This window comes from Argopecten irradians, chromosome 16 (assembly GCF_041381155.1).
Source record: "Argopecten irradians isolate NY chromosome 16, Ai_NY, whole genome shotgun sequence".
NCBI classification, from domain to species: domain Eukaryota; kingdom Metazoa; phylum Mollusca; class Bivalvia; order Pectinida; family Pectinidae; genus Argopecten; species Argopecten irradians.
This window is the reverse complement of record NC_091149.1, coordinates 6926406-6951730: the sequence shown is the minus strand read 5'-3', so window position 1 is coordinate 6951730 and position 25325 is coordinate 6926406. Positions and strand designations below refer to the sequence as shown.

At 37.2% G+C, this 25325-nt stretch overlaps 1 protein-coding gene across 1 annotated transcript in view; it reads right to left on the bottom strand.

Annotated features, from left to right (window-relative positions):
* LOC138310602 (tumor necrosis factor receptor superfamily member 16-like) overlaps positions 1–24986 on the bottom strand; it is a 42863-nt gene extending 17877 nt beyond the window's left edge. The window contains exons 1-2 of the mRNA XM_069251877.1: positions 24836–24986; positions 8527–9037 (exon numbers count right to left, since the gene is read on the bottom strand). Of these exons, the coding sequence (XP_069107978.1) occupies positions 8527–9037; positions 24836–24877 (553 nt within the window). The 5' untranslated portion in view covers positions 24878–24986. The remainder of the gene's footprint in view (positions 1–8526; positions 9038–24835) is intronic.
* Between the last annotated feature and the right edge of the window lie 339 nt (positions 24987–25325).

Here is a 25325-nt window from a genome sequence, read left to right as displayed (position 1 = left end):
ATTGGTGAGGAAAAAAATACAAATAGCCATTTTTAAACAACGATTTATTATTGTAGGAATCTATCGACACTTAATATTCACATGCAACCCTTGAACCGCGAAGTGCAATTTTGGTTCACCGGTGATGTATATGAAAGACCGAGCTGCAATTACGTCGAGATTTCATTTAATATAACATCTGTCTAAACGCGGAATACAATGAGAGAATTTCTAATTATCTCCCTTGAATTGAAGCTCTTTCGCTCGGTCTGTAATCAGTCTTTGTGAGCGCCTTCCGCCGGCATTAGTGATTCCCTTTGATGATCTAGGATCAAACCGTCCTCGACAACATGGCGGATTTAATTATCCCTGACGTTGCCTCCCGTCATTACATAATAAATATTTCTCTTTGCTTACATCGCCTCCAATGTGTAATTTCGTCCACCAGTGAATGTCCCAATAAAAAATCTAAATGTGAAGCTATTTTTATCGCGATACCGTTTCCTACATGTCGGCATTTGCGGCGAGTGATAATTGCGGTTATTTTTTTGTGTAACTGACATCTAGCGAGAACATTAAAGGATAAAATAAACACTCTAGGTTTGTAATATTGTGATGTACTCGACCTCGTATAGTCTATCATTATCACTTGTGCGGCTTTATGATGTCACTTCACCTCTTCTCTTCTACCATGCATGTGTGAGGCGTTGAAACCAAATATCATGAACAAACAAAAAGACAGCTAAACATCCAACAAAAGTTAGTTCCATTAAACGTTTAGCACAAATCCTGACAAGAAACCCTTTTGATGCATTCTACTATGTGTTTAGGGCGTTCTACATACTGCCACATGACATCATAATGAAAAGGCGACTAAATTTGGTATCGAGAATTATTTTGCTCTTCCCAATACTTGCAATACCTCAGTGTTAGAACTTAAGTTGAGCATTCGCCGCAGTGAAGAAGACTCTTTGCTCTGTTCCCTAGACAAGAGCGATGTACCACAGTCTTTAAAATCGGAATTTTTTTAAAACATTTATCTTAAAAAGGATATAACTTGGGTGTCCCTTGTCAATAAATTCGACCAAACAGAATACTTTTTTATATATATCAATTTTGAGATTCCTGGCTTTTGGTGAAGGTCGGACCGATAAACGATAGAGAAGACAATACAAAACTTCCTAAATAAAAATCTATATATGCGTGTCCAAATAGATTGAGAAGTTAGAGTGTTTCTAAAAGCACATTTGCCTTGGGCGATTCAATACTATAACGTAAAAAAGCAATCTAAATCATTTCGCAATGTCTTCCCTGTCTTGTTGGATTCTAACGAGAACAAACATGCAAGGCAAACGAGCAAATTTAGTTGCAGTAACATGAGGGAATTTTTTTATTGTAACAAAACACTCTGGAACTTTTTTATTGTTCACTTCCAAGAAAAATATTTCCTCGATCATACAATGTTTTCTAATGATAACCATCTCTTAGATACAAATATGGTATCGATGAAATCCCCTTGGTTTCCGTTTTGCACAGGTGTCGGGGTTGCTATCTGATAGCACTGCGCATGATCAAAGAGAAAAAAGGCTTTCTGTGTTGCAAGTACATGTACTTGAGGAATGAGGAGCTTGCTAGAGTTCTCGACATATGCCTACCATCCGCCGTTTGTATCGAAGTCTCGTGAATGTTTGAAACACAAAAGAACTGACGAAACCTCATAAGAGTTCAGGGGACCAGGACAAAGCGTATTCTTCACTTCAAAAGCCACTTTATTGGTCATAATACTAATACTTTATACAGACGGTTAGCGACTCGCTATGTTAAACAAAAACAATACAGCGAGTTATGTGGGATGAAATGTACAACTACATGCCTCGGCTGTATAAATAAAAGTGATTTATTTCGTATTATTGCTTCAGCGACGCAAAACTAGAAAAACGACCAACTAAAGATAGAAAATAGAATTTTGTTATCACCAGTGACATATGTGTAAAGTATTAAGATAAGGATCGTTTCGAGATAACAACATCTCTGTCCTCATATGACCCACTGTGGGGACTTTAAGTGCCTAAAACAGTAGTTTTACAGATTCGTAAACAATTTCGTAGAAAAAAAACCTTGCTGAATTGAAAGATTTAATATCTTTGTGTATAAGTATTCAATTTGAATATTCATTAATTACAAAATACAGCAACGAAATCCCGAAAAGAAAAAGGCAACTAATTGTGAACTCGAAAAGTTTAATTAGGATTTCTCAAAAAATGTTTTTGATGAATTGAAAGTTTCAAATATCTATAAGTATAAGTGTTCAATTCGAATGCCAATATTTTACAATATGCAGCTCGAAAATATTTGTGTGTTTTGTATAGCTAAGACATTGTCAATATTTCGCGTTTCATAATCACATGGAAAGAAGAAAGGCAACTTACTGCGAACTCAAAAAGATGAATTAAGATTCTTCAAAAAATGGTGTTTTTTTCCGTGAATTGAAAGTTTTAAAATATTTGTGTATTAGTATTCATTTAGCAATGAATATATTTGGGTGATGTGTATAGCAAAGATATTGTCAATATTGTGGGTTTCATCATTGCAGGACAAATAAAAGGCGACTAATCAGGTGAATTCGAAAAGTTTCATTAGAAATCTTAAAAACTTGTTTTGATGAAACAATAAATTAAAATTTTTAATATCTTGTGTGTTAGTATTCAATTGAAATGTATTACAATATACAGCAACGAAAATATTTGAGTGTTGTGTATAGCTAAGACGTTTTTAATATTTCGTGTTTCTGCCACTGTTTCATAATCATGCAAAGAAAAAAAGGCGACTAATTGTCAACTCGAACAGTTTAATTATTGAAATATTGGAGCTGAATGCTGTTTGTCATTTGCATCGGTTTGTTTTTTATTTTGTTTCATTATGCAAAGTTTGTTTCATATACAATAAACAAATATACGAAATACAGGGACAGTCCCCTCTTATCGCACGTGCATAACACGTGTTGAAGAAGTCATTTACATATGCAGGTGATCATTTATACATTTTGTTACTATGTTGCACACGTGCATGCACTTCATACATGTAACATGTGTTCTGAGCTCAGAAGTAATAGAAGAACTGTCTTCCGTTATAAGTAGGAGTCGAATGGCGTTAAAAATTCATTATCACCATTGCCTCGTTTTCAGAGGTTCCAAGGTTCTGGTGACAATCATGGTTATTTTCAGGGTCGATGGACCATGACCTTAGCTGTTAAGTGTTTGTTTGTTTGATTAATTAACGTCATATTAACAGCTAGATTCATGTAAGGAGTCATGTACAGTGTTTATGAAGTGCGAGGTTCGTGTTTTAGGAGGCTGTCGTATATGTTTATTCACATTATGTAGGGCGTTTAAATCGTTCCTGCTGCTCCTATTGCATAATCGTAAAGGCGACTAAATTTAGGATCTGACGTATAGTGGAACTCTTATCCTTTAAAAAAAAAGTGTTGTATCTCTGAAGCATACCGCCGCAGACACCCAGCAACACACCCCACCCGGTCACATTAAACTGACAATAGGATGTTTAGCCTCATGACCCAATTAGTCAACACCCATCTAGACTTAATAAGTCATAAAATATGCGACCCAAATGCAAAACAAATAGAAGATTGGTGCCTTATTCTTTAGGTGCCCAATTTAGGCGCCTACTGCATTTATTTCTTTACGATATGTTAATTATAACGCAAATTGTGGATTATTTCTGGGATATTAGAGAAGTATATAAATCATTGATGTCAATATTTTTTAATTTCATCGGAGTATGGAATCGACCTATCAGAAAGCCAGATGTAGGATGAAAACAAAGAAAAAAAAATTATTTAAAGAAAAGAAAAATCCTATTCCCTAGCCGATAAACAGCCACTTGTACTTTGTTTCACTGTGTTATTTAATTAGACTTTGTCAAGTCTAAATAATAAAACTGTATCTATCATAGATATATTATAAGCATAAAATAAGCATATACTTTCGATCGTTATCGTTCGATGCTATCTTCGTTTATCAAATAAAAATAACTAGCCTTGTATGAATGTGACATGTTTAAGATTCCTAAATATTGATTACAACATCAAATAGCAACTTTCTATGTGTAAAGCCTTTAACGTTATTCTGTAAAAATACCTTTGGTATTTCAAGCCTAGCTGGGGTCATGCCCCACCACGCATAAGAGTATTAGTGCTGAAAGTACGCATGACCGGGGTCCTAAGGGCCGTTTGATCACGCAAGGTGTCGCTCCGGTGTGCTAAGACTTCTGAAGTTGAAATTATTTTTTGAAGTATCGTGAAGTGGCCTTGGATTGGAGGGATTAGTTTTGCTCAAGTCCCGCCATATTACGCGACGTACTTAATGAACCTTGGGTCGTGTCTTTGAGTTTCATTTTTATAAGCTCTTGTTTTAATCACCATTGGGAAAGCATACAGACGGATATAGTATTAAAATGATATCTTTATACTTTTATGAGAATCGAGTAACGACTTTATTGGTTTGTCTTCAGTTGATTTTGTCAATGTTATTTATGTTGTAATCTTATATATATATATAATGTTGTTTGTTTGTTTATGTTTTTCTCGGCGTTGAGAACTGGCAATGCGTATACATTATTTATACTAATGCTTCTTTTTTCTCAACGCATTTAGAGGCTTCGGTGACTAACTGGCTAAGGTGTCGTCTCCTAGATATGTTACGAAACAAAACAGGGTACTCCGGTTTTCCTTCATTGTGTAAACGTGACAAGTCCTATTGATTTATGGACCTTAACGTCCTTGTTTATGCTATAACTGAGCCTAGGACACCAGACAAGACAACAAAGGCGATTGGATTGTCCTGAAATCATCCTGGCTATTTATAAAACATGAACCGCCCTGTATTTAGGGCGTTAGAATTGTACCTGCTGCCCCTATTGCATGATCGTAAAAGGCGACTAAATTTAGGATCTTATCTTTTCTCTTCTTCCTAACTGACTTTATCTTTCCTAATGCCTCCCTTGGCATCGCCTCACATTTGGCCTTGAGTTGAGCGTTCGTTTTTGTGAGGAAGGCTCTGGGTTCTGTCCCCTGGCCGAGACACACCAAAGTCTATAAAAGTGGTAGCTTCTGCTCCTGCTTGGCGCTCAGCATACAGGGAGTGGGGCGACTGGTTCACCCGTTGTCAGTATAATGTGACCGGATGGGGTGTGTTGCTTGATGTGTTTGGCGGCATGCTTCAGTGATATAGCACTATAAGAAGGGCAACAGTTCCACTATACAAGAAGAAACAACATGAATATACCGCAGTCTCCCAATTTCCCAAAACACGCACCTTGCACAACATACACGCAACACCGCATACACTGGAGGCCGTCCTTACATGACCATATCTGTTAATAGGACGTTAATTAATCAAACAAACAAAATAGTTCGTCCTATACCAATCTGATTGAAATACAGATCTTTATAACCACTCGGTTCAATAGAGGAGCTGGCAACATTCCGTATGGGATCATGTTTTGACTACCTTTACAACACCTTTACTTCAAATCCAATGCATTTTCCACAAATCGCTACAACATTTGACAACGGCATTTCGTCCCATTATATATACACAATAAGCTCTGTTGTGCTGTTTGGGCGAGATGACTTCATACACGAAAATAATTTTGACAGTTTCTTCAAACAATTTCGTCCCCTTAAAGTCGCATTCAGGATTCTGGCAGCAGCCTTTTAATTGGCCATTTTCAAAGGTCACCTGGACATGACCCCTAGTGGGATGTTGTCTGATCCTCTTATCCAACGCAGTGATAATTTGGATCTGTATTTCAATCACACTGATCCTATACACAATTCAATCAACCATAGGAGCTGTCAGGTTTACAAAGTGGAGGAAAGTCGGAGTACCCTGCTTGTTGTTGTTTTGTTGTTGTTGTTGTTTGTTGTTGTTTTGTTGTTGTGGTGGTGGTGTTACTGATGTTGTTGTTTATTATTATTGTTTAGGATAAATCAACAAGTTAGAGTTGTTTAATAGCTAATGACACAATCGTCACATTGCATTGCGTATATCAACAAAAGATGTTATATTTCCTGTTGCTTCACAGACGTTCCTGTCGCCTTTCAACATGGTTCCATTAACAATATATACTGATGTGATGAAAGGCGGATATATAATGAATTCTTTAAAGATACGGAAGGCGTGTGAAGCGAGAAAAGATCACTCGGGTCACGACATGGCACCTTGTAACACCAACAATAGGGGAGATAATTCATTAATTAGATTTTCTCCGGCCGGATCAATATAAGGGAATTCACCACTAAGTTAATCATACTTTCTTTAGATGTCCTAAACAGCATTGTATGCATGCATTAATTTACGAGAAATCGACTTGGATAAGTCGTCACAGTGAAACTGTCGCGGATAGTCTTTGATGTTGGCTGAACGGATTAGCTGCAGCATATGGTAATTTTGAAATGTTCATTTAATAACAAACAGGACACAATCTATGTATACAATAGGGGAATTATGGGTCTGCATTAGTGCAAATACACGTGTAATTCGCCCGCCTTTTATCCTAGTTGGGTTCAGTTTTACTTCTGTACAATAATAATGATACTTCGGTTGAGTGTGTCCGGATCATTGATTGGTTTTTATTCAGGTATCAGCTTTGTGATTTTCTCATCAAATATTATCGGCTTTTTAAAAATATTTTTATTAATTTCCTAGTGCAACAACGGTAAAACGGACTGCGCAGTATGTCATCCTGTAGGGAAAAGTTTCGATAATTATAAGATATGGCAAAATCATTCATATTTTGTTCCGATATTGAGACAAACTCAATATGCAGAGTCATGCAGGCGGTAAACCAGTATTCAACAAACTAACTTCTGTTATAGGTGGGTTTGTAGAAACTGCATTTGTTGCACATGGTATTTATTTCACTCTCTATAATTTTTTTAAGTATTAGGAAAACATTCGCAGAAGTACGTTTTTAATACCACACATGAAAGCATTCCCATATACAGCAACCATTCTGTGGGTAGTCTCTCTGTAGATCTATTAAGTAAGTTTATTGTTTTCAATACGTTTTTCTTGCTCTCATGGAGCCGGAATTTCTGAGCGGATTATGTTTTCAAGGGACATTGATACAGTCGCGGAAATTTCATTTACAAAATATGTAAATCGTGTATATTTGTAAATCGACAAGTAGATCGCGTTTTTTTTTTGTTTTTTTAAAAATCGCGATTTCTATTGGCGAAAATAGGCGAATATACTTATTCAGACACACAATCCATAATTTTCAAAATTAACTCATGAAGGAGTGCTTCACATTGAAGTATTGCAATGTAGAAGATGACAGGTATACAATAGCAAGTCGACATGACAGGGAATGGCCGGAAACCACAATAAAAGGACATAAAATTGATCGCCTCTTCCAGGAAAAACTTTTCGGACGCCATTGAAGTACCTTGGTCCTTGGATGATTCAGACTGTATAAAAAATCCGGAAGAACGGCAGGCTAAAAGGAAGGGAGACGAGGAGGTCCTTTGAAATTTTCCAGACTATATGATGAACAAGCATAGCACGTGGTGCCAAACTATATTACCATGGCAACAAGGAACCATCAAACAACTTGACACGTGGATTCAAGTTCACATGAAACGCTCTTATAGTGGTTTTTATATTCCGCGTACAAACACAACTAAAGGCCCGTTTACAAGCGTGTGATGCTCTGAATCTCTTTGGCGAACCCTCATCAAAACGGCACACTATATGCGCTACAAACGCCAAGCTGACTTTGTTTTTATTAAAGCCTACAAGTAGATACGATCGCGGGTCAGACATTACAAACAGCCTCTGAAACCGTTGGCAAGGCGCGGCAAAACTGTGTAGTTGTGAAGAACAAACATCTTGTTGTAGCGATCGCCAACAACCCTTGATCAAAGCTATAGTGTCTCTCTGCCATAGGTCGGCGGAACATTTAAGGAACAAAACAATAAAACGGGCTCGCCAAAGCTTTGATATGATAGACAGGACTCGTACAAAAGTGCAAGATCGGTTAAATAAACAAAGTTGATTTAAATTCATCTTTGTCTCCATCTCTTCCGTCTAATGCTTCTGATCGCGTAGCCAAGCTATTTTGCGGGTCAAACATTAATTTAGCTATTTTCATTTCAAAACAGAAAATTACACTTTTTCAAGAATCAGAATTACACGAAATGATTCGATATTTTTTGATTTCACGGTTTTATTTTGCGACTGTATCAGCAGTGAGTGACGGAAGTTACTCTGAAATATCAGAAGGAAGGGAGATAACTTAGGGTTTTGCTTTTTAGTCGCTGAACGACTTTAAAATTGACCGCCTTGTAGTATCGTTCAACCAGACGCTTGATACTACGTATTGTCTGGCGAATCATGCAGAGCCAACCAGAGTCTGGTTGAACGAGGCTACATGTCAGGTTTAGAATAGAGGGGAGTAACTCCGATAGATCGGAATGACCAAACGTCACTTCCTGTTTTGGATGCTTTTGATGTAAAATCTTACCTGTACATGTTGTGTCCTGTTCCGGTGTGCACGCTTCCGTTTCCACCTGTTTTCCTACACATTTAGAACATGGTTTACATATAGATATTGCACTTGTTTTATCCGAGAAGGTTCTGTTACCACATCGCATACACACAGAATTATGGGTTCCGGTACAAGGCCGCAGGGCACCGAACCCCTTCGCACAAGAATCACATATTTGACAACTTTTCTTACTCAAGTTGTAATAAAAATCTATATTACATTCACACACAGTGTCGTGCGTCCTATTACACTCCGTCACCACGTGTTCGTTCATCTGACAGGAAGTACAAGGAACACATTTCTGCGCATGCGCAGATGGCAAGGAAAATGTTTCCCCAAGAACACATGGTGAGCATTCCGTGGCATTATCACGTGTACACTGATTAACCAATCCGAAGCCTGGATCACATTTTCTGCAGCATAGATCCGTGGCATTAGACTCGAACTCGTCTGTTGAGCAATTTAAACTCATTACTGTGGGAATTATCTGAAAAGAACAAAGACATAGATTAGATTTCTTTTATCTTCATTTGGAAATAGTGTGGATTGGTTTTTTGGGGTTTTTTTTCCACATGTATTAAACAAATATACCAAAGACATATCTTTCATTCTCGATGAGTTAATTATCAAATCTTTGTCATTGATAATTTTATATGATGGTTTGAAAAGTTCAGTAGTTTGGGAAATTTAAGAACGATCTCCAACGTTTACGACATACACGTGAGGTCATGCGTGTGGTTGGGAAGCTGCAATATGTGTTGGTCTCCTTGCGATAGGACGGAAATAATCGCGAGCTGATAGTGCAACCTCACTGACAACTACTTTAGCAGATCACCATACTTGAAAGTTAAATCATTTGAATAATATTTTTCTTGCGATTTAAACTTTTTCGTGGTGATTGATTTTCGTTTTCGCGGATTTTGGTCGCCAACAAAACGAAACGCTTAATAAATCACACACGAAAAGGGGTTCGATTGCTGTAAAACGGGTCTTAATTTTCGAAGTAAATGTAAAACGAATTTTGATATTTTTGTAGACTTTCATAAGTTATAAGACTACAGTAACTACGCTAATCATCACTTCCTTGGATCAACAATTTTAAATAGGTAAATGAAATGTTATTTTTTTATAAAACCAGTTGTCTAATATTTCCCACAGTCATCCCAATTACCGCACGGTAGTTGATTCTCATTATCTTCATTTTTTTTCTTTCTATCAGAAACATAGTGGGCCTTTAAGCTTATCAAAGGACGTGAAATTCGACATGGGAGATGCATGTATATCTCAAATCACCGCGAGTGTCATTAAATAGCTTTAAAACAAGACAAATAAAGGTATCGCTTGGTTATAAAATATTTATATACAAACAAAACCCTAGTAAACACTAAACTATACTTCGTATATGCCCGATCGACAGCTGTCGTTTGCCTTTAATTGACATGGGCAGCTTCAGTATACAAAACAGTCCCAAAGGACCTGTGCGAACGTCTAGCCTCAGTGCAAGTACTAAAGCCGAGTTTACGATAATTTCATTAACGCTCGATCAAAGAGAATGTCTAAGGGAGATAAACCTGTCGTATTAATTATTAAATGGTCATGAGAGTCAGTCTTCCGTATCTCGCTGTGCTTAATATCGCAGTGACACGCACGTGCGGCTTTGTGAAGACAACGCGGTATATGGTGCATATACAGGAGATATAGAGAGATGTAAATAGTGCACACAGGGCCCTGGGATAGAGAGAAAAGTAAATAGTGCACACAGGGCCCTGGGATCGAGAGAAAAGTAAATAGTGCACACAGGGCCCTGGGTAGAGAGAAAAGTAAATGTGCACACAGGCCTGGATAGAGAAAAGTAAATATGCACACAGGCCTGGGTGTAAGAGAGAGAAAAGTAAATAGTGCACACAGGGCCCTGGGTAAGGGAGAGAGAAAAGTAAATAGTGCACACAGGGCCCTGGGATAGAGAGAAAAGTAAATAGTGCACACAGGGCCCTGGGATAGAGAGAAAAGTAAATAGTGCACACAGGTTCCTGGGATAGAGAGAAAAGTAAATAGTGCACACAGGGTCCTGGGGTAGAGAGAAAAGTAAACAGTGCACCCAGGTCCCTGGGGTAGAGAGAAAATTAAATAGTGCACACAGGTCCCTGGGATAGAGAGAAAAGTAAATAGTGCACACAGGGCCCTGGGATAGAGAGAAAAGTAAATAGTGCACACAGGGCCCTGGGATAGAGAGAAAAGTAAATAGTGCACACAGGGCCCTGGGATAGAGAGAAAAGTAAATAGTGCACACAGGCCCTGGTAAGAGAAATAATAGACAGGGCTCTGGGGAGAGAGAAAAGTAAATAGTGCACACAGGGCCCTGGGATAGAGAGAAAAGTAAATAGTGCACACAGGGCCCTGGGTAGAGAGAAAAGTAAATAGTGCACACAGGCCTGGGTAGAGAGAAAAGTAAATAGTGCACAGCCTGGATAAGGAGAAATAATATGCACACGGCCTGGGTAGAGAGAAAAGTAAATAGTGCACACAGGGTCCTGGGGTAGAGAGAAAAGTAAATAGTGCACACAGGGCCCTGGGATAGAGAGAAAAGTAAATAGTGCACACAGGGCCCTGGGATAGAGAGAAAAGTAAATAGTGCACACAGGGCCTGGGGTAGAGAGAAAAGTAAATAGTGCACACAGGGCCCTGGGTAGAGAGAAAAGTAAATAGTGCACACAGGGCCTGGGGTAGAGAGAAAAGTAAATAGTGCACACAGGGCCCTGGGTAGAGAGAAAAGTAAATAGTGCACACAGGGCCCTGGGGTAGAGAGAAAAGTAAATAGTGCACACAGGGCCCTGGGGTAGAGAGAAAAGTAAATAGTGCACACAGGGCCCTGGGGTAGAGAGAAAAGTAAATAGTGCACACAGGGCCCTGGGGTAGAGAGAAAAGTAAATAGTGCACACAGGGCCCTGGGGTAGAGAGAAAAGTAAATAGTGCACACAGGGCCCTGGGGTAGAGAGAAAAGTAAATAGTGCACCCAGGGCCCTGGGGTAGAGAGAAAAGTAAATAGTGCACACAGGGCCCTGGGGTAGAGAGAAAAGTAAATAGTGCACACAGGGTCCTGGGGTAGAGAGAAAAGTAAATAGTGCACACAGGGCCCTGGGGTAGAGAGAAAAGTAAATAGTGCACACAGGGCCCTGGGGTAGAGAGAAAAGTAAATAGTGCACACAGGGCCCTGGGGTAGAGAGAAAAGTAAATAGTACACACAGGGCCCTGGCTGGAGAGAGAAAAGTAAATAGTGCACACAGGCGGTAGAGAGAAAAGTAAATAGTGCACACAGGGCCCTGGGGTAGAGAGAAAAGTAAATAGTGCACACAGGGCCCTGGGATAGAGAGAAAAGTAAATAGTGCACACAGTGCCCTGGGGTAGAGAGAAAAGTAAATAGTGCACACAGGGCCCTGGGGTAGAGAGAAAAGTAAATAGTGCACACAGAGCCCTGGGGTAGAGAGAAAAGTAAATAGTACACACAGGCCCTGGGGTAGAGAGAAAAGTAAAAAGTGCACACAGGGCCCTGGGGTAGAGAGAAAAGTAAATAGATAGAGAGAAAAGAAATAGTGCAACAGGCCCTGGATAGAGAAGAAAAAAAATAGTGCACACAGTGCCTTGGGATAAGAGATAAACAGGGTATGGGAGTAGAGTAGTGAAATGTACACAGGGCCTGAGATATAAGAAAAGTAAATAGTGCACACAGGGCCTTGGAATAAGAAAGAAATAGTAGTAATGTACAGAGGAAGTAATAGTGTACACAGGCCTTGGGATAAGAGAAAAGAAAAGTGCAACAGGCCTTGAGATATGAGAATAGTAATAGTGCACACAGGACCTTGGGATATAGAGAAAAAATTAATAGTGCACACAGGACCTTGGGATATAGAGAATAGTAGAAAGTACACAGGACCTTATGATATAGAGAATAGTAGAATGTACACACAGGACCTTGGGATATAGAGAATAGTAGATAGTGTGCACAGGACCTTGGGATAAGAGAAAATAAATAATGACACAAGGATAGTAGATAGTTACACACAGGCCTTGGGGATAAGAGAAAAGCAAACATTGCATACAGGACCTAGGGGATATAGAGAATAGTAGATAGTGCATACCACAGGACCTTGGGGATATAGAGAATAGTAGATAGTGCACACAGGACCTTGGGGATATAGAGAATAGTAGATAGTGCACACAGGACCTTGATGATATAGAGAATAGTAGATAGTGCACACAGGACCTTGATGATATAGAGAATAGTAGATAGTGCACACAGGACCTTGGGGATATAGAGAATAGTAGATAGTGCACACAGGACCTTGGGGATATAGAGAATAGTAGATAGTGCACACAGGACCTTGGGGATATAGAGAATAGTAGATAGTGCACACAGGACCTTGGGATATAGAGAATAGTAGATAGTGCACACACAGACTTGGGGATATAGAGAATAGTAGATTAGTGCACACAGGACCTTGATGATATAGAGAATAGTAGATAGTGCACACAGGACCTTGATGATATAGAGAATAGTAGATAGTGCACACAGGACCTTGATGATATAGAGAATAGTAGATAGTGCACACAGGACCTTGATGATATAGAGAATAGTAGATAGTGCACACCACAGGACCTTGGGGATATAGAGAATAGTAGATAGTGCACACAGGACCTTGAGGATATAGAGAATAGTAGATAGTGCACACAGGACCTTAATGATATAGAGAATAGTAGTTAGTGCACACAGGACCTTGATGATATAGAGAATAGTAGATAGTGCACACCACAGGACTTTGGGGATATAGAGAATAGTAGATAGTGCACACAGGACCTTGGGGATATAGAGAATAGTAGATAGTGCACACAGGACCTTGATGATATAGAGAATAGTAGATAGTGCACACAGGACCTTGATGATGTAGAGAATAGTAGATAGTGCACACAGGACCTTGATGATATTGAGAACAGTAGATAGTGCACACCACAGGACCTTGGGGATATAAAGAATGAAGACAGGGTCATGGAAATGAAGAGAATAATAGATAATGCACACAGGGCCTTGGCCCCAAGTTTGGGATATAAAGAACTGTAAATAGTGCACATAGGGACTTCTTGAGAATATAGAGAGAAGTAAATAGTGCAAACAGGGTCTTGGAGATATAGAGAATCAAAGATTGTACGAACAGAGACTTGGTAATATATAGAATAGCAGATAGTACACAAAGAACTTGCGCATATAGAGAATAGTAATTTAGTGCACACATGGACTTGGAGAGAGAGGGAATAGCAAGTTCGTACACACAAGGCTTTTGGGAGAGAGTAGTAAAAAGTGCATAGGAATTTAATATTCACAAAAGTTTATCAGGATCCTACTTTTCTAGAGTGCAAAATAGCGAAATTTCAACTGTCATGTCATTCATTTTCAGGAATTTTAATAAACTTCGTATGTCAATTATATAATGTACTGTTACATTCAAAATTAGTTAAACGATTCTACACTTGTATGTACAAACTTTAACAGTTAATCTAAATTTGTATCAGCATATTCATTGAAAATGGATCAATTCGTTTTGAAGTCTTCAAATATGATTTATTGCTTGACATAGGGGTCTGGCGGGTATTGAATTTAAACACCTCGACTATTAATATATGCGGCAAAACAATTACCATAGAAAAATATTCACAACGTCCAATACTTGTATATAATATAAATGCATATCATGTTGACAGATTTTAAAAGGCGTTCAAAAATTCTGCCGTACTTCTGACAATTTAATTAAAAGTAATGGGACGTTCTAATTGGTTTAAAGTACATTTTTTATTAATACATACGTAAGGTGCATGGGATTTCATAGTTGTTATGGAATTCAACTATTTGCCTAATATATCTGTGTTGGTTTGTTAATTAAATAGTTAGAAGCTGTTGGTTTGTTAACTAAATAGTTAGAAGCTGTACTAATTGAAGTGCGATATTTCCTGTCTAGACGGTGATGCGTGTAGTGGAGTCGTGTCTTTTGGGAGACTGTGGAATGTTCGTGTTGTGTCTTTTTGTGATAGTGGGGCTCATTTTATAGTGTTATCGCTGATGCAAACTGCAAAATACACAAAACAGCACATCCGGTCGCATTGTACTTACAACGATATTTTTATTTGCTAGTTTAAGGCCCACTACCTTTCCGAAACGGCTTTTAATTTTTAAAATGGGAATGTAAAACAAGATCGATAACTTTGTAGAGTCGCAAAAATTATTAACTTATCGTTAATACTACATTTATAATCACCTTCTGAACGATTTGATTAAAATAAATAAAATGTTTATTTTCATAACGCGGGTCGTATTATGTTTCCCGCCGTCGTCCTAAATAACGGGCGGTAGTTGACTATCACTGCGCCAGACGGCAAAACAGCGAATTGACTCTCCCCTGTTTTCATATATTACACAGGAAATCTTGCATATGTTTGGTGTCGTAACCTTATTTAAGATCATCGGTACGCATTTTCTGATATTATTAATGTTTTTAAGAAACCTTTATATTTTGCTCCGGAAAGATAATGGGCCTTTAAAATCAAAAATTATGAAATATCATTTGAGTCAAAAGAAGAACAGACAGTGTCTAATGGGCGTGCAAATCCGATGTCATGGCAATAATTTGATTTAATTTCGGCATAATTAGCACACGTTGAGTCATACAATGCAATATCATTACAGGTATAGCTTCTGTAGCTAGCTGGATGAGAAAGGAAATTCAAGTTGGCGTCTTCTTGTCGGTATGCTGCAGTAAGATAGCACTATAAAAAGGTCAAGAGTTCACCTAAGACACGACAAAAATATACCGCAGCCTCCCAAAACATACAGACATCCATACGCCGCAACGCATTGCACTCATTGGTGGTCGTCCTTAAATGACCCTGGCTGTTAATTGAACGTTAATCTAACAAAAGAACAGCATCTATAAAAAGAAAACAGCTGTCGGACGCAAAATCCGGAACCTTCGGCACAGCTGACCAACGTAGTTATAGCATAAGACATCAATTTGTGACATTATTTAACCCAAATGGCCATGTGTCCTATAAATCTAACGCTCTATAAAATGGTCGTAAACTCGCTAGTCCGGAGCGAACCGGGACACACCACAGATACAACCTGGGCCTGTGGCCACGCATAAACGTATTACACTCCCGCCATATGGAAACAGATTTTATATATTTTAACAAATTATGATGTTCGTTCAGTCATTTGTAAAGAGATAATGGCCTTAGTATCTGTAAAGCCCAGGGTTAGACGAGGTCGATCACACACAGGTGAGATTCTACTTGTTCCGAGACCCGGCTACACACCTTCAAGGTATGCCTACCTTTATAGGGAACATCAAAGGGAAAAAAACAGGTAGATTTGTAGTTTAATGACGGAGCGGAGTGTTATTAGACAATTATAAAATAATAAATACATGTTAAGGTTGGCTGGACACGATGTGGGACAAATGGAAACGAGATCTAGAGAGCATTCATAGATAATACATCAACGCTGGCAGACATCGCAAATAATATAAAAACTACCTAGATACATATACATCTAGTCTCTAAATACAAATATATTTCTGTATGTTTGTCCATTTAAAGATACATCGCATATTTTTTTTTTTTTTTTTTTTTGACCGTGTACAATTAAACTTTATACTGATGATATATGATGATGATGATGAATGATGATGATGAGATGATGATGATAATGATGATGATGATGATGATGATGATGATGATGATGATGATGATGATGATGATAAATGATGAAGCAGGTGGTCTTTATACAGAGGTGATCGCTAGAACAGGTTTTTACCGTATATTGTTTCCTAATGCCCATATTTAACTTATTCATCCTTGAAATTATATAATGGACTCTAACAGTTTTAGTTTTAGAAAGAGTTTAAATGCATGTTCAGTTGTGAAAGGTTAAACATAAAGTATAACCAATTCCCGAGCCCCTGTGTGGTACACCGCACATGCGCATAGCTATGAATGCGTTGAGACGTAACTTCACACCTCTGTGACAAACCTATTTAATTATTCAGTATTTGTTTGAAGTCAATATGCATGCGATAATGAACTGTGGCTGAAATTACAAAAGAAAATTCATGTATGAATTCACTTTGATCTCGAACTGGATGCCATCGACCCTTCGATCTAGTGCCTGGCACAAACAACTTTGTATAAAATAATTTGATATCGAGATATCTAGGTTTGGCTTCTGAATTTTCGTTTAGTCCCATTTTAATATAAAATTGATATCAGAAATTAGGATTTGTTTTGATATCTAGTTTAGTTCCATTTTAAAATTTGAATCTATATGCGAAATTGGGATTTATTTTGTAAAATATCCTAAGGTTTTTGACACAGGGATATGACGCACATTTCCAGTCCTGTCTTTCAACCAGCTTAACTTCAATGAACCTTATTATATTAGAATGTGTCAAATCCCTAATGATAAGACGACATACATGTACTTATTCGGAAATTGTTTTTTTAGTTGTCAAGCAGGTAATGATTTGTCTTATAGTATGATAAAACTGACTACTACTACGATCACAGGCGTTTGGCTCTATTAAGATTTTTCTCTATATTTGACACAGCATTACATATATATATATACATGTATAGAGAGAAAAATATCTATAGAATCAAACGCCTGTGCTACTACGATCTATAGATTGAGATGAATAGTCGATTAACCAATTCGATAAGTTAAAACAATGTTGGCTCTCAACCCTAGTCTATTTCCAGACAGATCAGTTTCACGATTACAAATTACACTCAATAGATAAAATGTACATTTCCTATAATTTTTCGTGACAACCAGTGAATCACATTTTCTCTGAATCAACACAGGTTTGATTTTATCACAATGATCTGAAATTTGTCACATTTTACCAGAAACATATTTAATAAATGTTTATGATTTCATATATGCAGTAGAATGCGCTCAACTTTTAATCGGATAATATTGAATTTATGCCTAATTTGAAATCAATGTTAATTCTTAATCATGTATGTATTCATTATCATTTTCCTGAATATTATAAAATCTGGAGAAGAAAAGATATTCCAACCCAGTAATGTTTTTGTACCTATCCTAGTGACCATTGGATATTTTCTTATATTCAAGCTAACATTTCAGCAACAACCGACAATTTGTTTACATATGTCAAGTTAATTTCTTTGAAAGTATGGTTAACTTTCAGCCTCATGGACCAGTTTGTAACATATATTTTTGTAAATAAATTTTCAATGAAAATGTTTAGATTCATTGAAATGTAAAGCACTTGGATTTTTCTAGGTATTTAGTTATAAGACCCCATTGAATGAAACTTTCATTTTATGAAATGCCAATGTAAATATATTTCAAAATGAGATATTTTCCCCTCCCCATTTTCCGACCGAGCGAACACTTAGACACTCCTCTGTGAGCGCAGGCGATCTTTACAATCTAAGTTCACAGACTTAATACAACACGATTGTATGAAATAATACAAAAATGAGTTTGTGATTGATCTGCTATCGTCGATGATAGGGCATTATTTCATTTCATTTCATCTTTGCCCTTTAATGACGGCGAAAGTTTGAAGAGAAGAAGCTGAAATCGACATGTGTTGCATCGATTTCGTGTAACGCTACGTGAACAGCTGTGAGCGGATCGAGGTAAAGGCTGTCGGTGGAAATGGTAAAATTTGATGCAGAACACAAAATTTCATATTTCCAATTAAAAATATAAATATCGACAGGAGTACACCATTTAGATGAACAACGCTTTTTGTGATCACAGGGATCTGAGAATTAGTTACACTTTATATAATTATTGACCCACCAGACACACGGATCTGATAGTTAGTTACAGTTTATATAATCATGGGCCGACCAGAGTGACCTAAGACCATTTTTATACGTTTTAGGGGTGTAGATAAAAAATCGGTTACAATCATATTCTACAAAGAGGATTTTTATTTATCTTTTATCTAGACACCTAAAACGTCAAAAATGGTCTATGGGCACTCTGGTGGATCTATAATCATATAAACTGTAACCAATTCTCAGACCCCTGTGTTTGTGATAGCCCGGGTATCTTCGGAACACGACACTATTTTCAGATTATAACATATGTATTGTAGTGTTAAAACAAACATCAATTAATCTGTGTGTTAACAAGCCTAATAGAAACATCACTGTCATAATGTCTTAGACTGGTATTAGGTACAAAGGAAACTCGGAGATACAACAGGAATCTCTGTTATAATGTCTTAAACTGGTATTAGGGTCAAAGGACACTCGGAGATACAACAGGAATCTCTCTGCCATAATGTCTTAGACTGGTATTACGGACAAAGGAAACTCGGAGATACATCCGGAATCTCTGTTATAATGTCTTAAACTGGTATTAGGGTCAAAGGACGCTCGGAGATACAACAGGAATCTCTCTGCCATAATGTCTTAAACTGGTATTAGGGTCAAAGGACACTCGGAGATACAACAGGAATCTCTGTCAGAATGTCTTAGACTGGTATTAGGGACAAAGAAAGTCGGAGATACAACAGGAATCTCTGTTATAATGTCTAAAACTGGTATTAGGGAAAAAGGAAAGTCGAAGATACAACAGGAATCTCTGTCAGAATGTCTTAAACTGGTATTAAGGACAAAGGAAAGTCGGAGATATAACAGGAATCTCTGTCAGAATATCTAAAACTGGTATTAGGGAAAAAGGAAAGTCGGAGATACAACAGGAATCTCTGTCAGAATGTCTAAAACTGGTATTAGGGACAAAGGAAAGTCGGAAATACATCCGGAATCTCTGTTATAATGTCTTAAACTGGTATTAGGGTCAAAGGACACTCGGAGATACAACAGGAATCTCTCTGCCATAATGTCTTAAACTGGTATTAGGGTCAAAGGACACTCGGAGATACAACAGGAATCTCTGTCAGAATGTCTTAGACTGGTATTAGGGACAAAGAAAGTCGGAGATACAATAGGAATCTCTGTTATAATGTCTAAAACTGGTATTAGGGAAAAAGGAAAGTCGGAGATACAACAGGAATCTCTGTCAGAATGTCTTAAACTGGTATTAAGGACAAAGGAAAGTCGGAGATATAACAGGAATCTCTGTCAGAATATCTAAAACTGGTATTAGGGAAAAAGGAAAGTCGGAGATACAACAGGAATCTCTGTTACAATGTCTTAAACTGGTATTAGGGACAAAGGACACTCGGAGATACAATAGTAATCTCTGTCGAATGTCTAAGACTGGTATTACGGACAAAGCAAAGTCGGAGATACATCCGGAATCTCTGCCATAATGTCTTAAACTGGTATTAGGGTCAAAGGACACTCGGAGATACAACAGGAATCTCTCTGCCATAATGTCTTAGACTTGTATTAGGTCGAGGAGAAAAAACTCGGAGGTACATCAGGATCCTTCCTGTCACTAAGATAATCAAAGATGACTTTACAAAACGTGACGCCTTATTTAATTGGAATATAAATTAAAGTCCGTTTCATGGTCCCGGAACCCGTAGGGCTAATAACCGAAAAACATTTGAAGGTTGTGTATGACCAATAGAATAGGTCTAAATATATGTTTAAAACAGTTATTAAACCTCTGATTCTTTTAGGTGACAGTTGTATAATGCTGTTTAACTAATTAAAGATCAAAGAATAGGTTTAGATATATTACAATTAAAGTTATCAATGCTTTGCTGTTAAATATCATAGTGCGCACAAACGCACGATGCAATTAGTTTTAGCTTTACCAATCAATCAATTATCAGCGAACAAAACACAAAATAATTTTGACACCGAAATATCTTTAGCGATATTGAAATGAGAAATTTTGATCAAAAGATTAAAAACTATTGAAAATACAATTTCAATACATGCCTTGTTAAAATTGAAGTCTCGTTTCCTATATTGATTGTGGCGCCACTATTCGGCGAGTCTGTAATCAAGGGTGACAACTCAACAAATGAAAATGTAATTCGCCACGTTTGCCTTTTCCACGGGGTTATCCATGACAACAAAATAACATTCTTGTGGAACACGTACCGCAGTCTTATGGGGTTTCGACATATTCATATCAATATTACAACAATCAGAAAGATCGGCGTCCAGTACCCTGGGGAAATATCACAAGTTTAAATATTCGGAAATCAATGCGAACAGGCTAATTGAATCCTACTACAACAAGTAGCGTATTCAGACAGGTCTCGTGCAATGCAAAAGAGTATCTTGTGCTCCGATCTTTACAAAGTAAGTTAATCAGATGGTGGAATTATTCCGAACGCAATATTTACTGAACAAATAAATAATAAATAGCTTTAAGTTAATTTTGGCAAAATTCGTCAAAATTGAAAGGCATATTCAAATTAGTGTCGTAAAACTTCACGAGGTGGAACCGTAAACGACGAAAGAAATTCGTTATTTGAATAGAAGAACTTGGCTGATATCATAAAAGCTATCGGACTATAACATAATTTGACGTCGGTATGTCCCATCCGAAAAAGATGAAACAGACTATAACACGATTTGACGTCGGTATGTCCCACCCGTCAAATGAAGAAATAGACTATAGCAAGAAAAAACATCTATATCGCTAAGTCTTTTGAAGTAGAAACCGTCGATACGCATCAATGAGTACGTATTGCGATGCTGGCGGACAACGTAATTAAGCGTTATTACTGATGAAATTTACATCGGCGCGAGCCCACCTTCGCTGGAAAAAACGCGATGTAATTCAGATAGCGCCAGCGAGGCTTTCGTTTAAATCCATTATTTGTTGCAGTTTTTGGGGGTAAGTTTGACGGGTTATTCCCAAAGCGGTTCCCGTACGGTCTTCATACCATCTGATTAAGTGTGAAGTAAATATACCCACACAATATAGTGCCAGTATCTGAAGATGTTGTTCGCACATGAACACTTAAGTGGAGTGGTAACTCTCCACAGAGGATGAACAATTCACATATTTTCTACAGAAAGCGAGAAACCAGTCGTAAAAAGGCGCCTAGCACAATCGACTTTTTTCTTAAACAGCGATCGACTGAAGTCTTAATTTTCTTACCAATTCATGCATTTTACATCGGTATTTTGATTGTAATTATTGGTAAAATAGAAATATTTTAAACCACATTTAGACTTTAAAGACATTTTATTATTACTTAAAAATTTGAAGCAAAAAAATCAAAGTTGTTTAATTAGATTTTAAGAAATTCGAAATTTAAGATCATATAGAGACGTAGGGAGTTTTGTAAAACTTGAAACCGGAAGTAACAGAAAAAAACCCGAAAATTTCTTGTTTGTTTGTTTGTGTAAGGACGGAAAATTCAATTGAAAGATAGGATTTAAAAAATAATTAATTTCATAATGTTTAATTTACTTGATTGTATAGTCGTTATGAAATTTTCGACGGTTAAAATTTCGCAAAAGAAAAAGAAGCGGTGAGAAGATATGACCATTCGAATATAACATTTCATTATGTTTCAAAAAGATAAATAATGTGCCCTCCTTGTATATTACATTTGTTTAATATCGTAAATATGTTTCTCTGTACACTGTAGTTTGCAGAAGAGACAGAAGAAAAAGTTTGGTGATCTCTGAAAATACCATCGCATTCTGTGATAGGCCGATCGTGATATTATTTCTGACAGTATTTCGTTAAATCAACAAACAGTCACTTCTAGCAGTACGTCGGAACTCGTTTGTTTTTAATTACATGAAATCGGCATCATTGTTACCTCCTGTTACACACAGATCGTGTGTCTGGAGTGAATGAAATGAATTGAATTGAATTGATAGATCATAGTTTGTTTCTCACGCAAGCAATCGGCTACTCAGCAAGTTCAATGTTGGCAATATAATTTTAGACATCTACGGGAAACTGGAAGCTTATATACTTCTAGTTGCTAAAGAGAGTCAGCGTTACGAAACTATAAGTCTGGTCAGTAAGAAATGATCAGTAATAAGGGGTTGTTGCAATATTCCGAGACCAAGGTTCTTGCTAACGAAACATCGTCAGTATCAAGAAACGGCTACAACATAACGATATGTAAATATCACTTACGAGACATTATCACAGAGAGATTGTTCTAACATCACGTGACATCTAAATGACTTGACTTGCTAGACATGATAAGTATCGAGAGACAATTCCAATATTACGAGACATGTCTTAAAAGACACTGTCAGTACTATTAGAGACTGTTTCCATATTACGAGACGATAAATCGTTCTTACGATACACTAATCACTATCAAGAGTCTGTTTCAACATTAAGAGACATCGATATGGTGTGACTTGCGAGACACCTTGTCATAATCGAGAGACTGTCTCAAAATTACGAGAAATCGATATGATGTGACTTGCGAGACACTAGCAGTATCGACAGTTCTGTTTCAACAATACCGAGACTTTTATGTATAGTTTACGGAACAATATCAGGATTGAGAATGAGAAACAATTACAACATATTCCGAGATGTTAGATCTTGTTTAAACAGACAATTTTTATTTCCTCCTGATTTAGAGATTCGTGTTATGTTGTCAGCATTGCAAACGAGACACTATAATCACTATCGAGAGACTGTTTCAACCATTCGGTCACTAAAAAGATCCTGTCTGATATTCAGACATATAAATGTACGAAACTACCAATTTACAGGCTGTATCCGACCCATAAACGGCCTTTTTACCCCTTTACTATAGACTATAAAATGTAGAATCTAAGGTCAACCGTTTTCCCTAAAGGTGGCGGGCCGACAACAGTGCCCTGACGAACCCCATAAACATCAAGTTGAACATGGTTTAATTAGGTGTGATTTTTAGCCTCTAGGCCCCTGTTATAAATAATAGATATACATGGACAGAGTTGTGAAGGGGCTGGTCAAGTGGTCAAGACTGACCATCTGTCCGGAGGCATCGGATAGCTATATATAAAAGGCTACCGCTTCTACAATTAAGATTGATCTTATTAGATTAAGGTAGACTTCAAAGGATCGTCCTTTGATTCAATAGAAATCTTTTTTCGTGATATCTTAATTCAATCTTGGACAAATCACGACAAATGGTAATTATGACACTATACGAAAAGTCAGACAATCGCAACGATTTTTTGCGCTCCGTGTTTTTCAACCTGTATTTCAGTTTTCAAGATTAGATACAAATAAAAGGCAAAAATAAAGAATGAAAAGCGGACTGCACTGTTCAGGCAAGGATTTAAAAGTCCTTGGTTCAAGTCTGATACCATTTAGAATAATCGATGTACGAAATAAAATAACTTTGTAAATAAATTAAGTACGTACATGTATGAATTTGAACTTATATCGTGATAGCTATTGGGCAAATTAAAATTAATTAGATCTTCATAATCTGTACTTACAAAGATAAATCATTAAAGTGTGTAACTGTTTAAGATTCCTGTTTGATTATTTGTGAATTATATTTTGTCTTATCGAAATTATATTTTGTCTTATCGAAATATCGAGGCATAAAATATGCAAACATCTACTACATTTGAAACGTATTGATGACATAAAATATATGTAAATATGTTTAGAAGGTAATTCAAGTTTAAGGCCTTCATTCGTATATTCTGAACAGCGGAAAGATCTATTGGAAAGAAATAGTTAAGAAGCCGTTTCGTTCAGTTGTATATCATAAAGGCATTGAAAAGTATCTCCATAATTCTCTCGCGTTAATGATAAAAGAGAAATTTAACATTTTGAGGGATAAAGAACAATATTTCCCCAAAACATTAAACTTTTTTTTCAATCTTGGTGTATTTTGTCATACGTCTTATAAGCGTGGATGAATTAAAGCCAGAATATCAGAAGAAAAAACACAGACCTACAGTAATGTCAACAGGCCCTCGCTTCAGTAGAAACTTTCGAGAAAAATGAAAGTTATTAAATTTTATATAAGGTGATCTCCTTGAATATGTTTCTTTCTAAATTAGAAAACTTCCCTTACAATGGCTCGACATTCCAAATGTTTCATTTCATTTAAATGACGGGAACGCACAAAAAAGAATGCCGGAAAACTTTTAGGCCTCTTTTACCACAAAACACACGTGGATCTTATTTGTAAACATATGCCTTCTTGCTAATAGTGAAAATCGCGTGGCCAGTTATCCGTGAAAATGAAAGTACTTCTAAACATACCTAAATATATACATATGATATTATAATTTCGTTTGTTAACTAAAAGTACTACATAAATAAAAGTTTACTTACCATCCCCACCAGTAGAACAGATTTCATGTTCACTAACTCCATTCACGATGTGAAATTATTCCCTACTGTTAATTGTAAAGACACCGCGAGTTAGCTATCTACACACACAATATAACGATGCATACAAGCAGACCATATATTTCGCACCGTACGATCCCAACCGCGGCACTTTGTAAGATGTAATCTGATTGGCCAATCGCGTCCTGTGAATTTACGGTAAAACGATTTTATGTGGCCAATCCGTTTCTGGGTTATATATGTACGGGAGATTAATTTTTCACATATGAACGAGAGGGTTTAGAGGCAATGAAACGGAGGTATAGAGTAATATTAATGAAGCGATGAGAAGTGAAGGGCTTTTACAAGGGAAATGGACAATGACGCGAAGGCTTGCTGTATACGTAAAGCCTCGATATATACCGTGCGGTAACACCGCTATTTAACTTTTTCGGCACATGTAATTTTGGAAAATTAGATTTTGAGGTTAGGC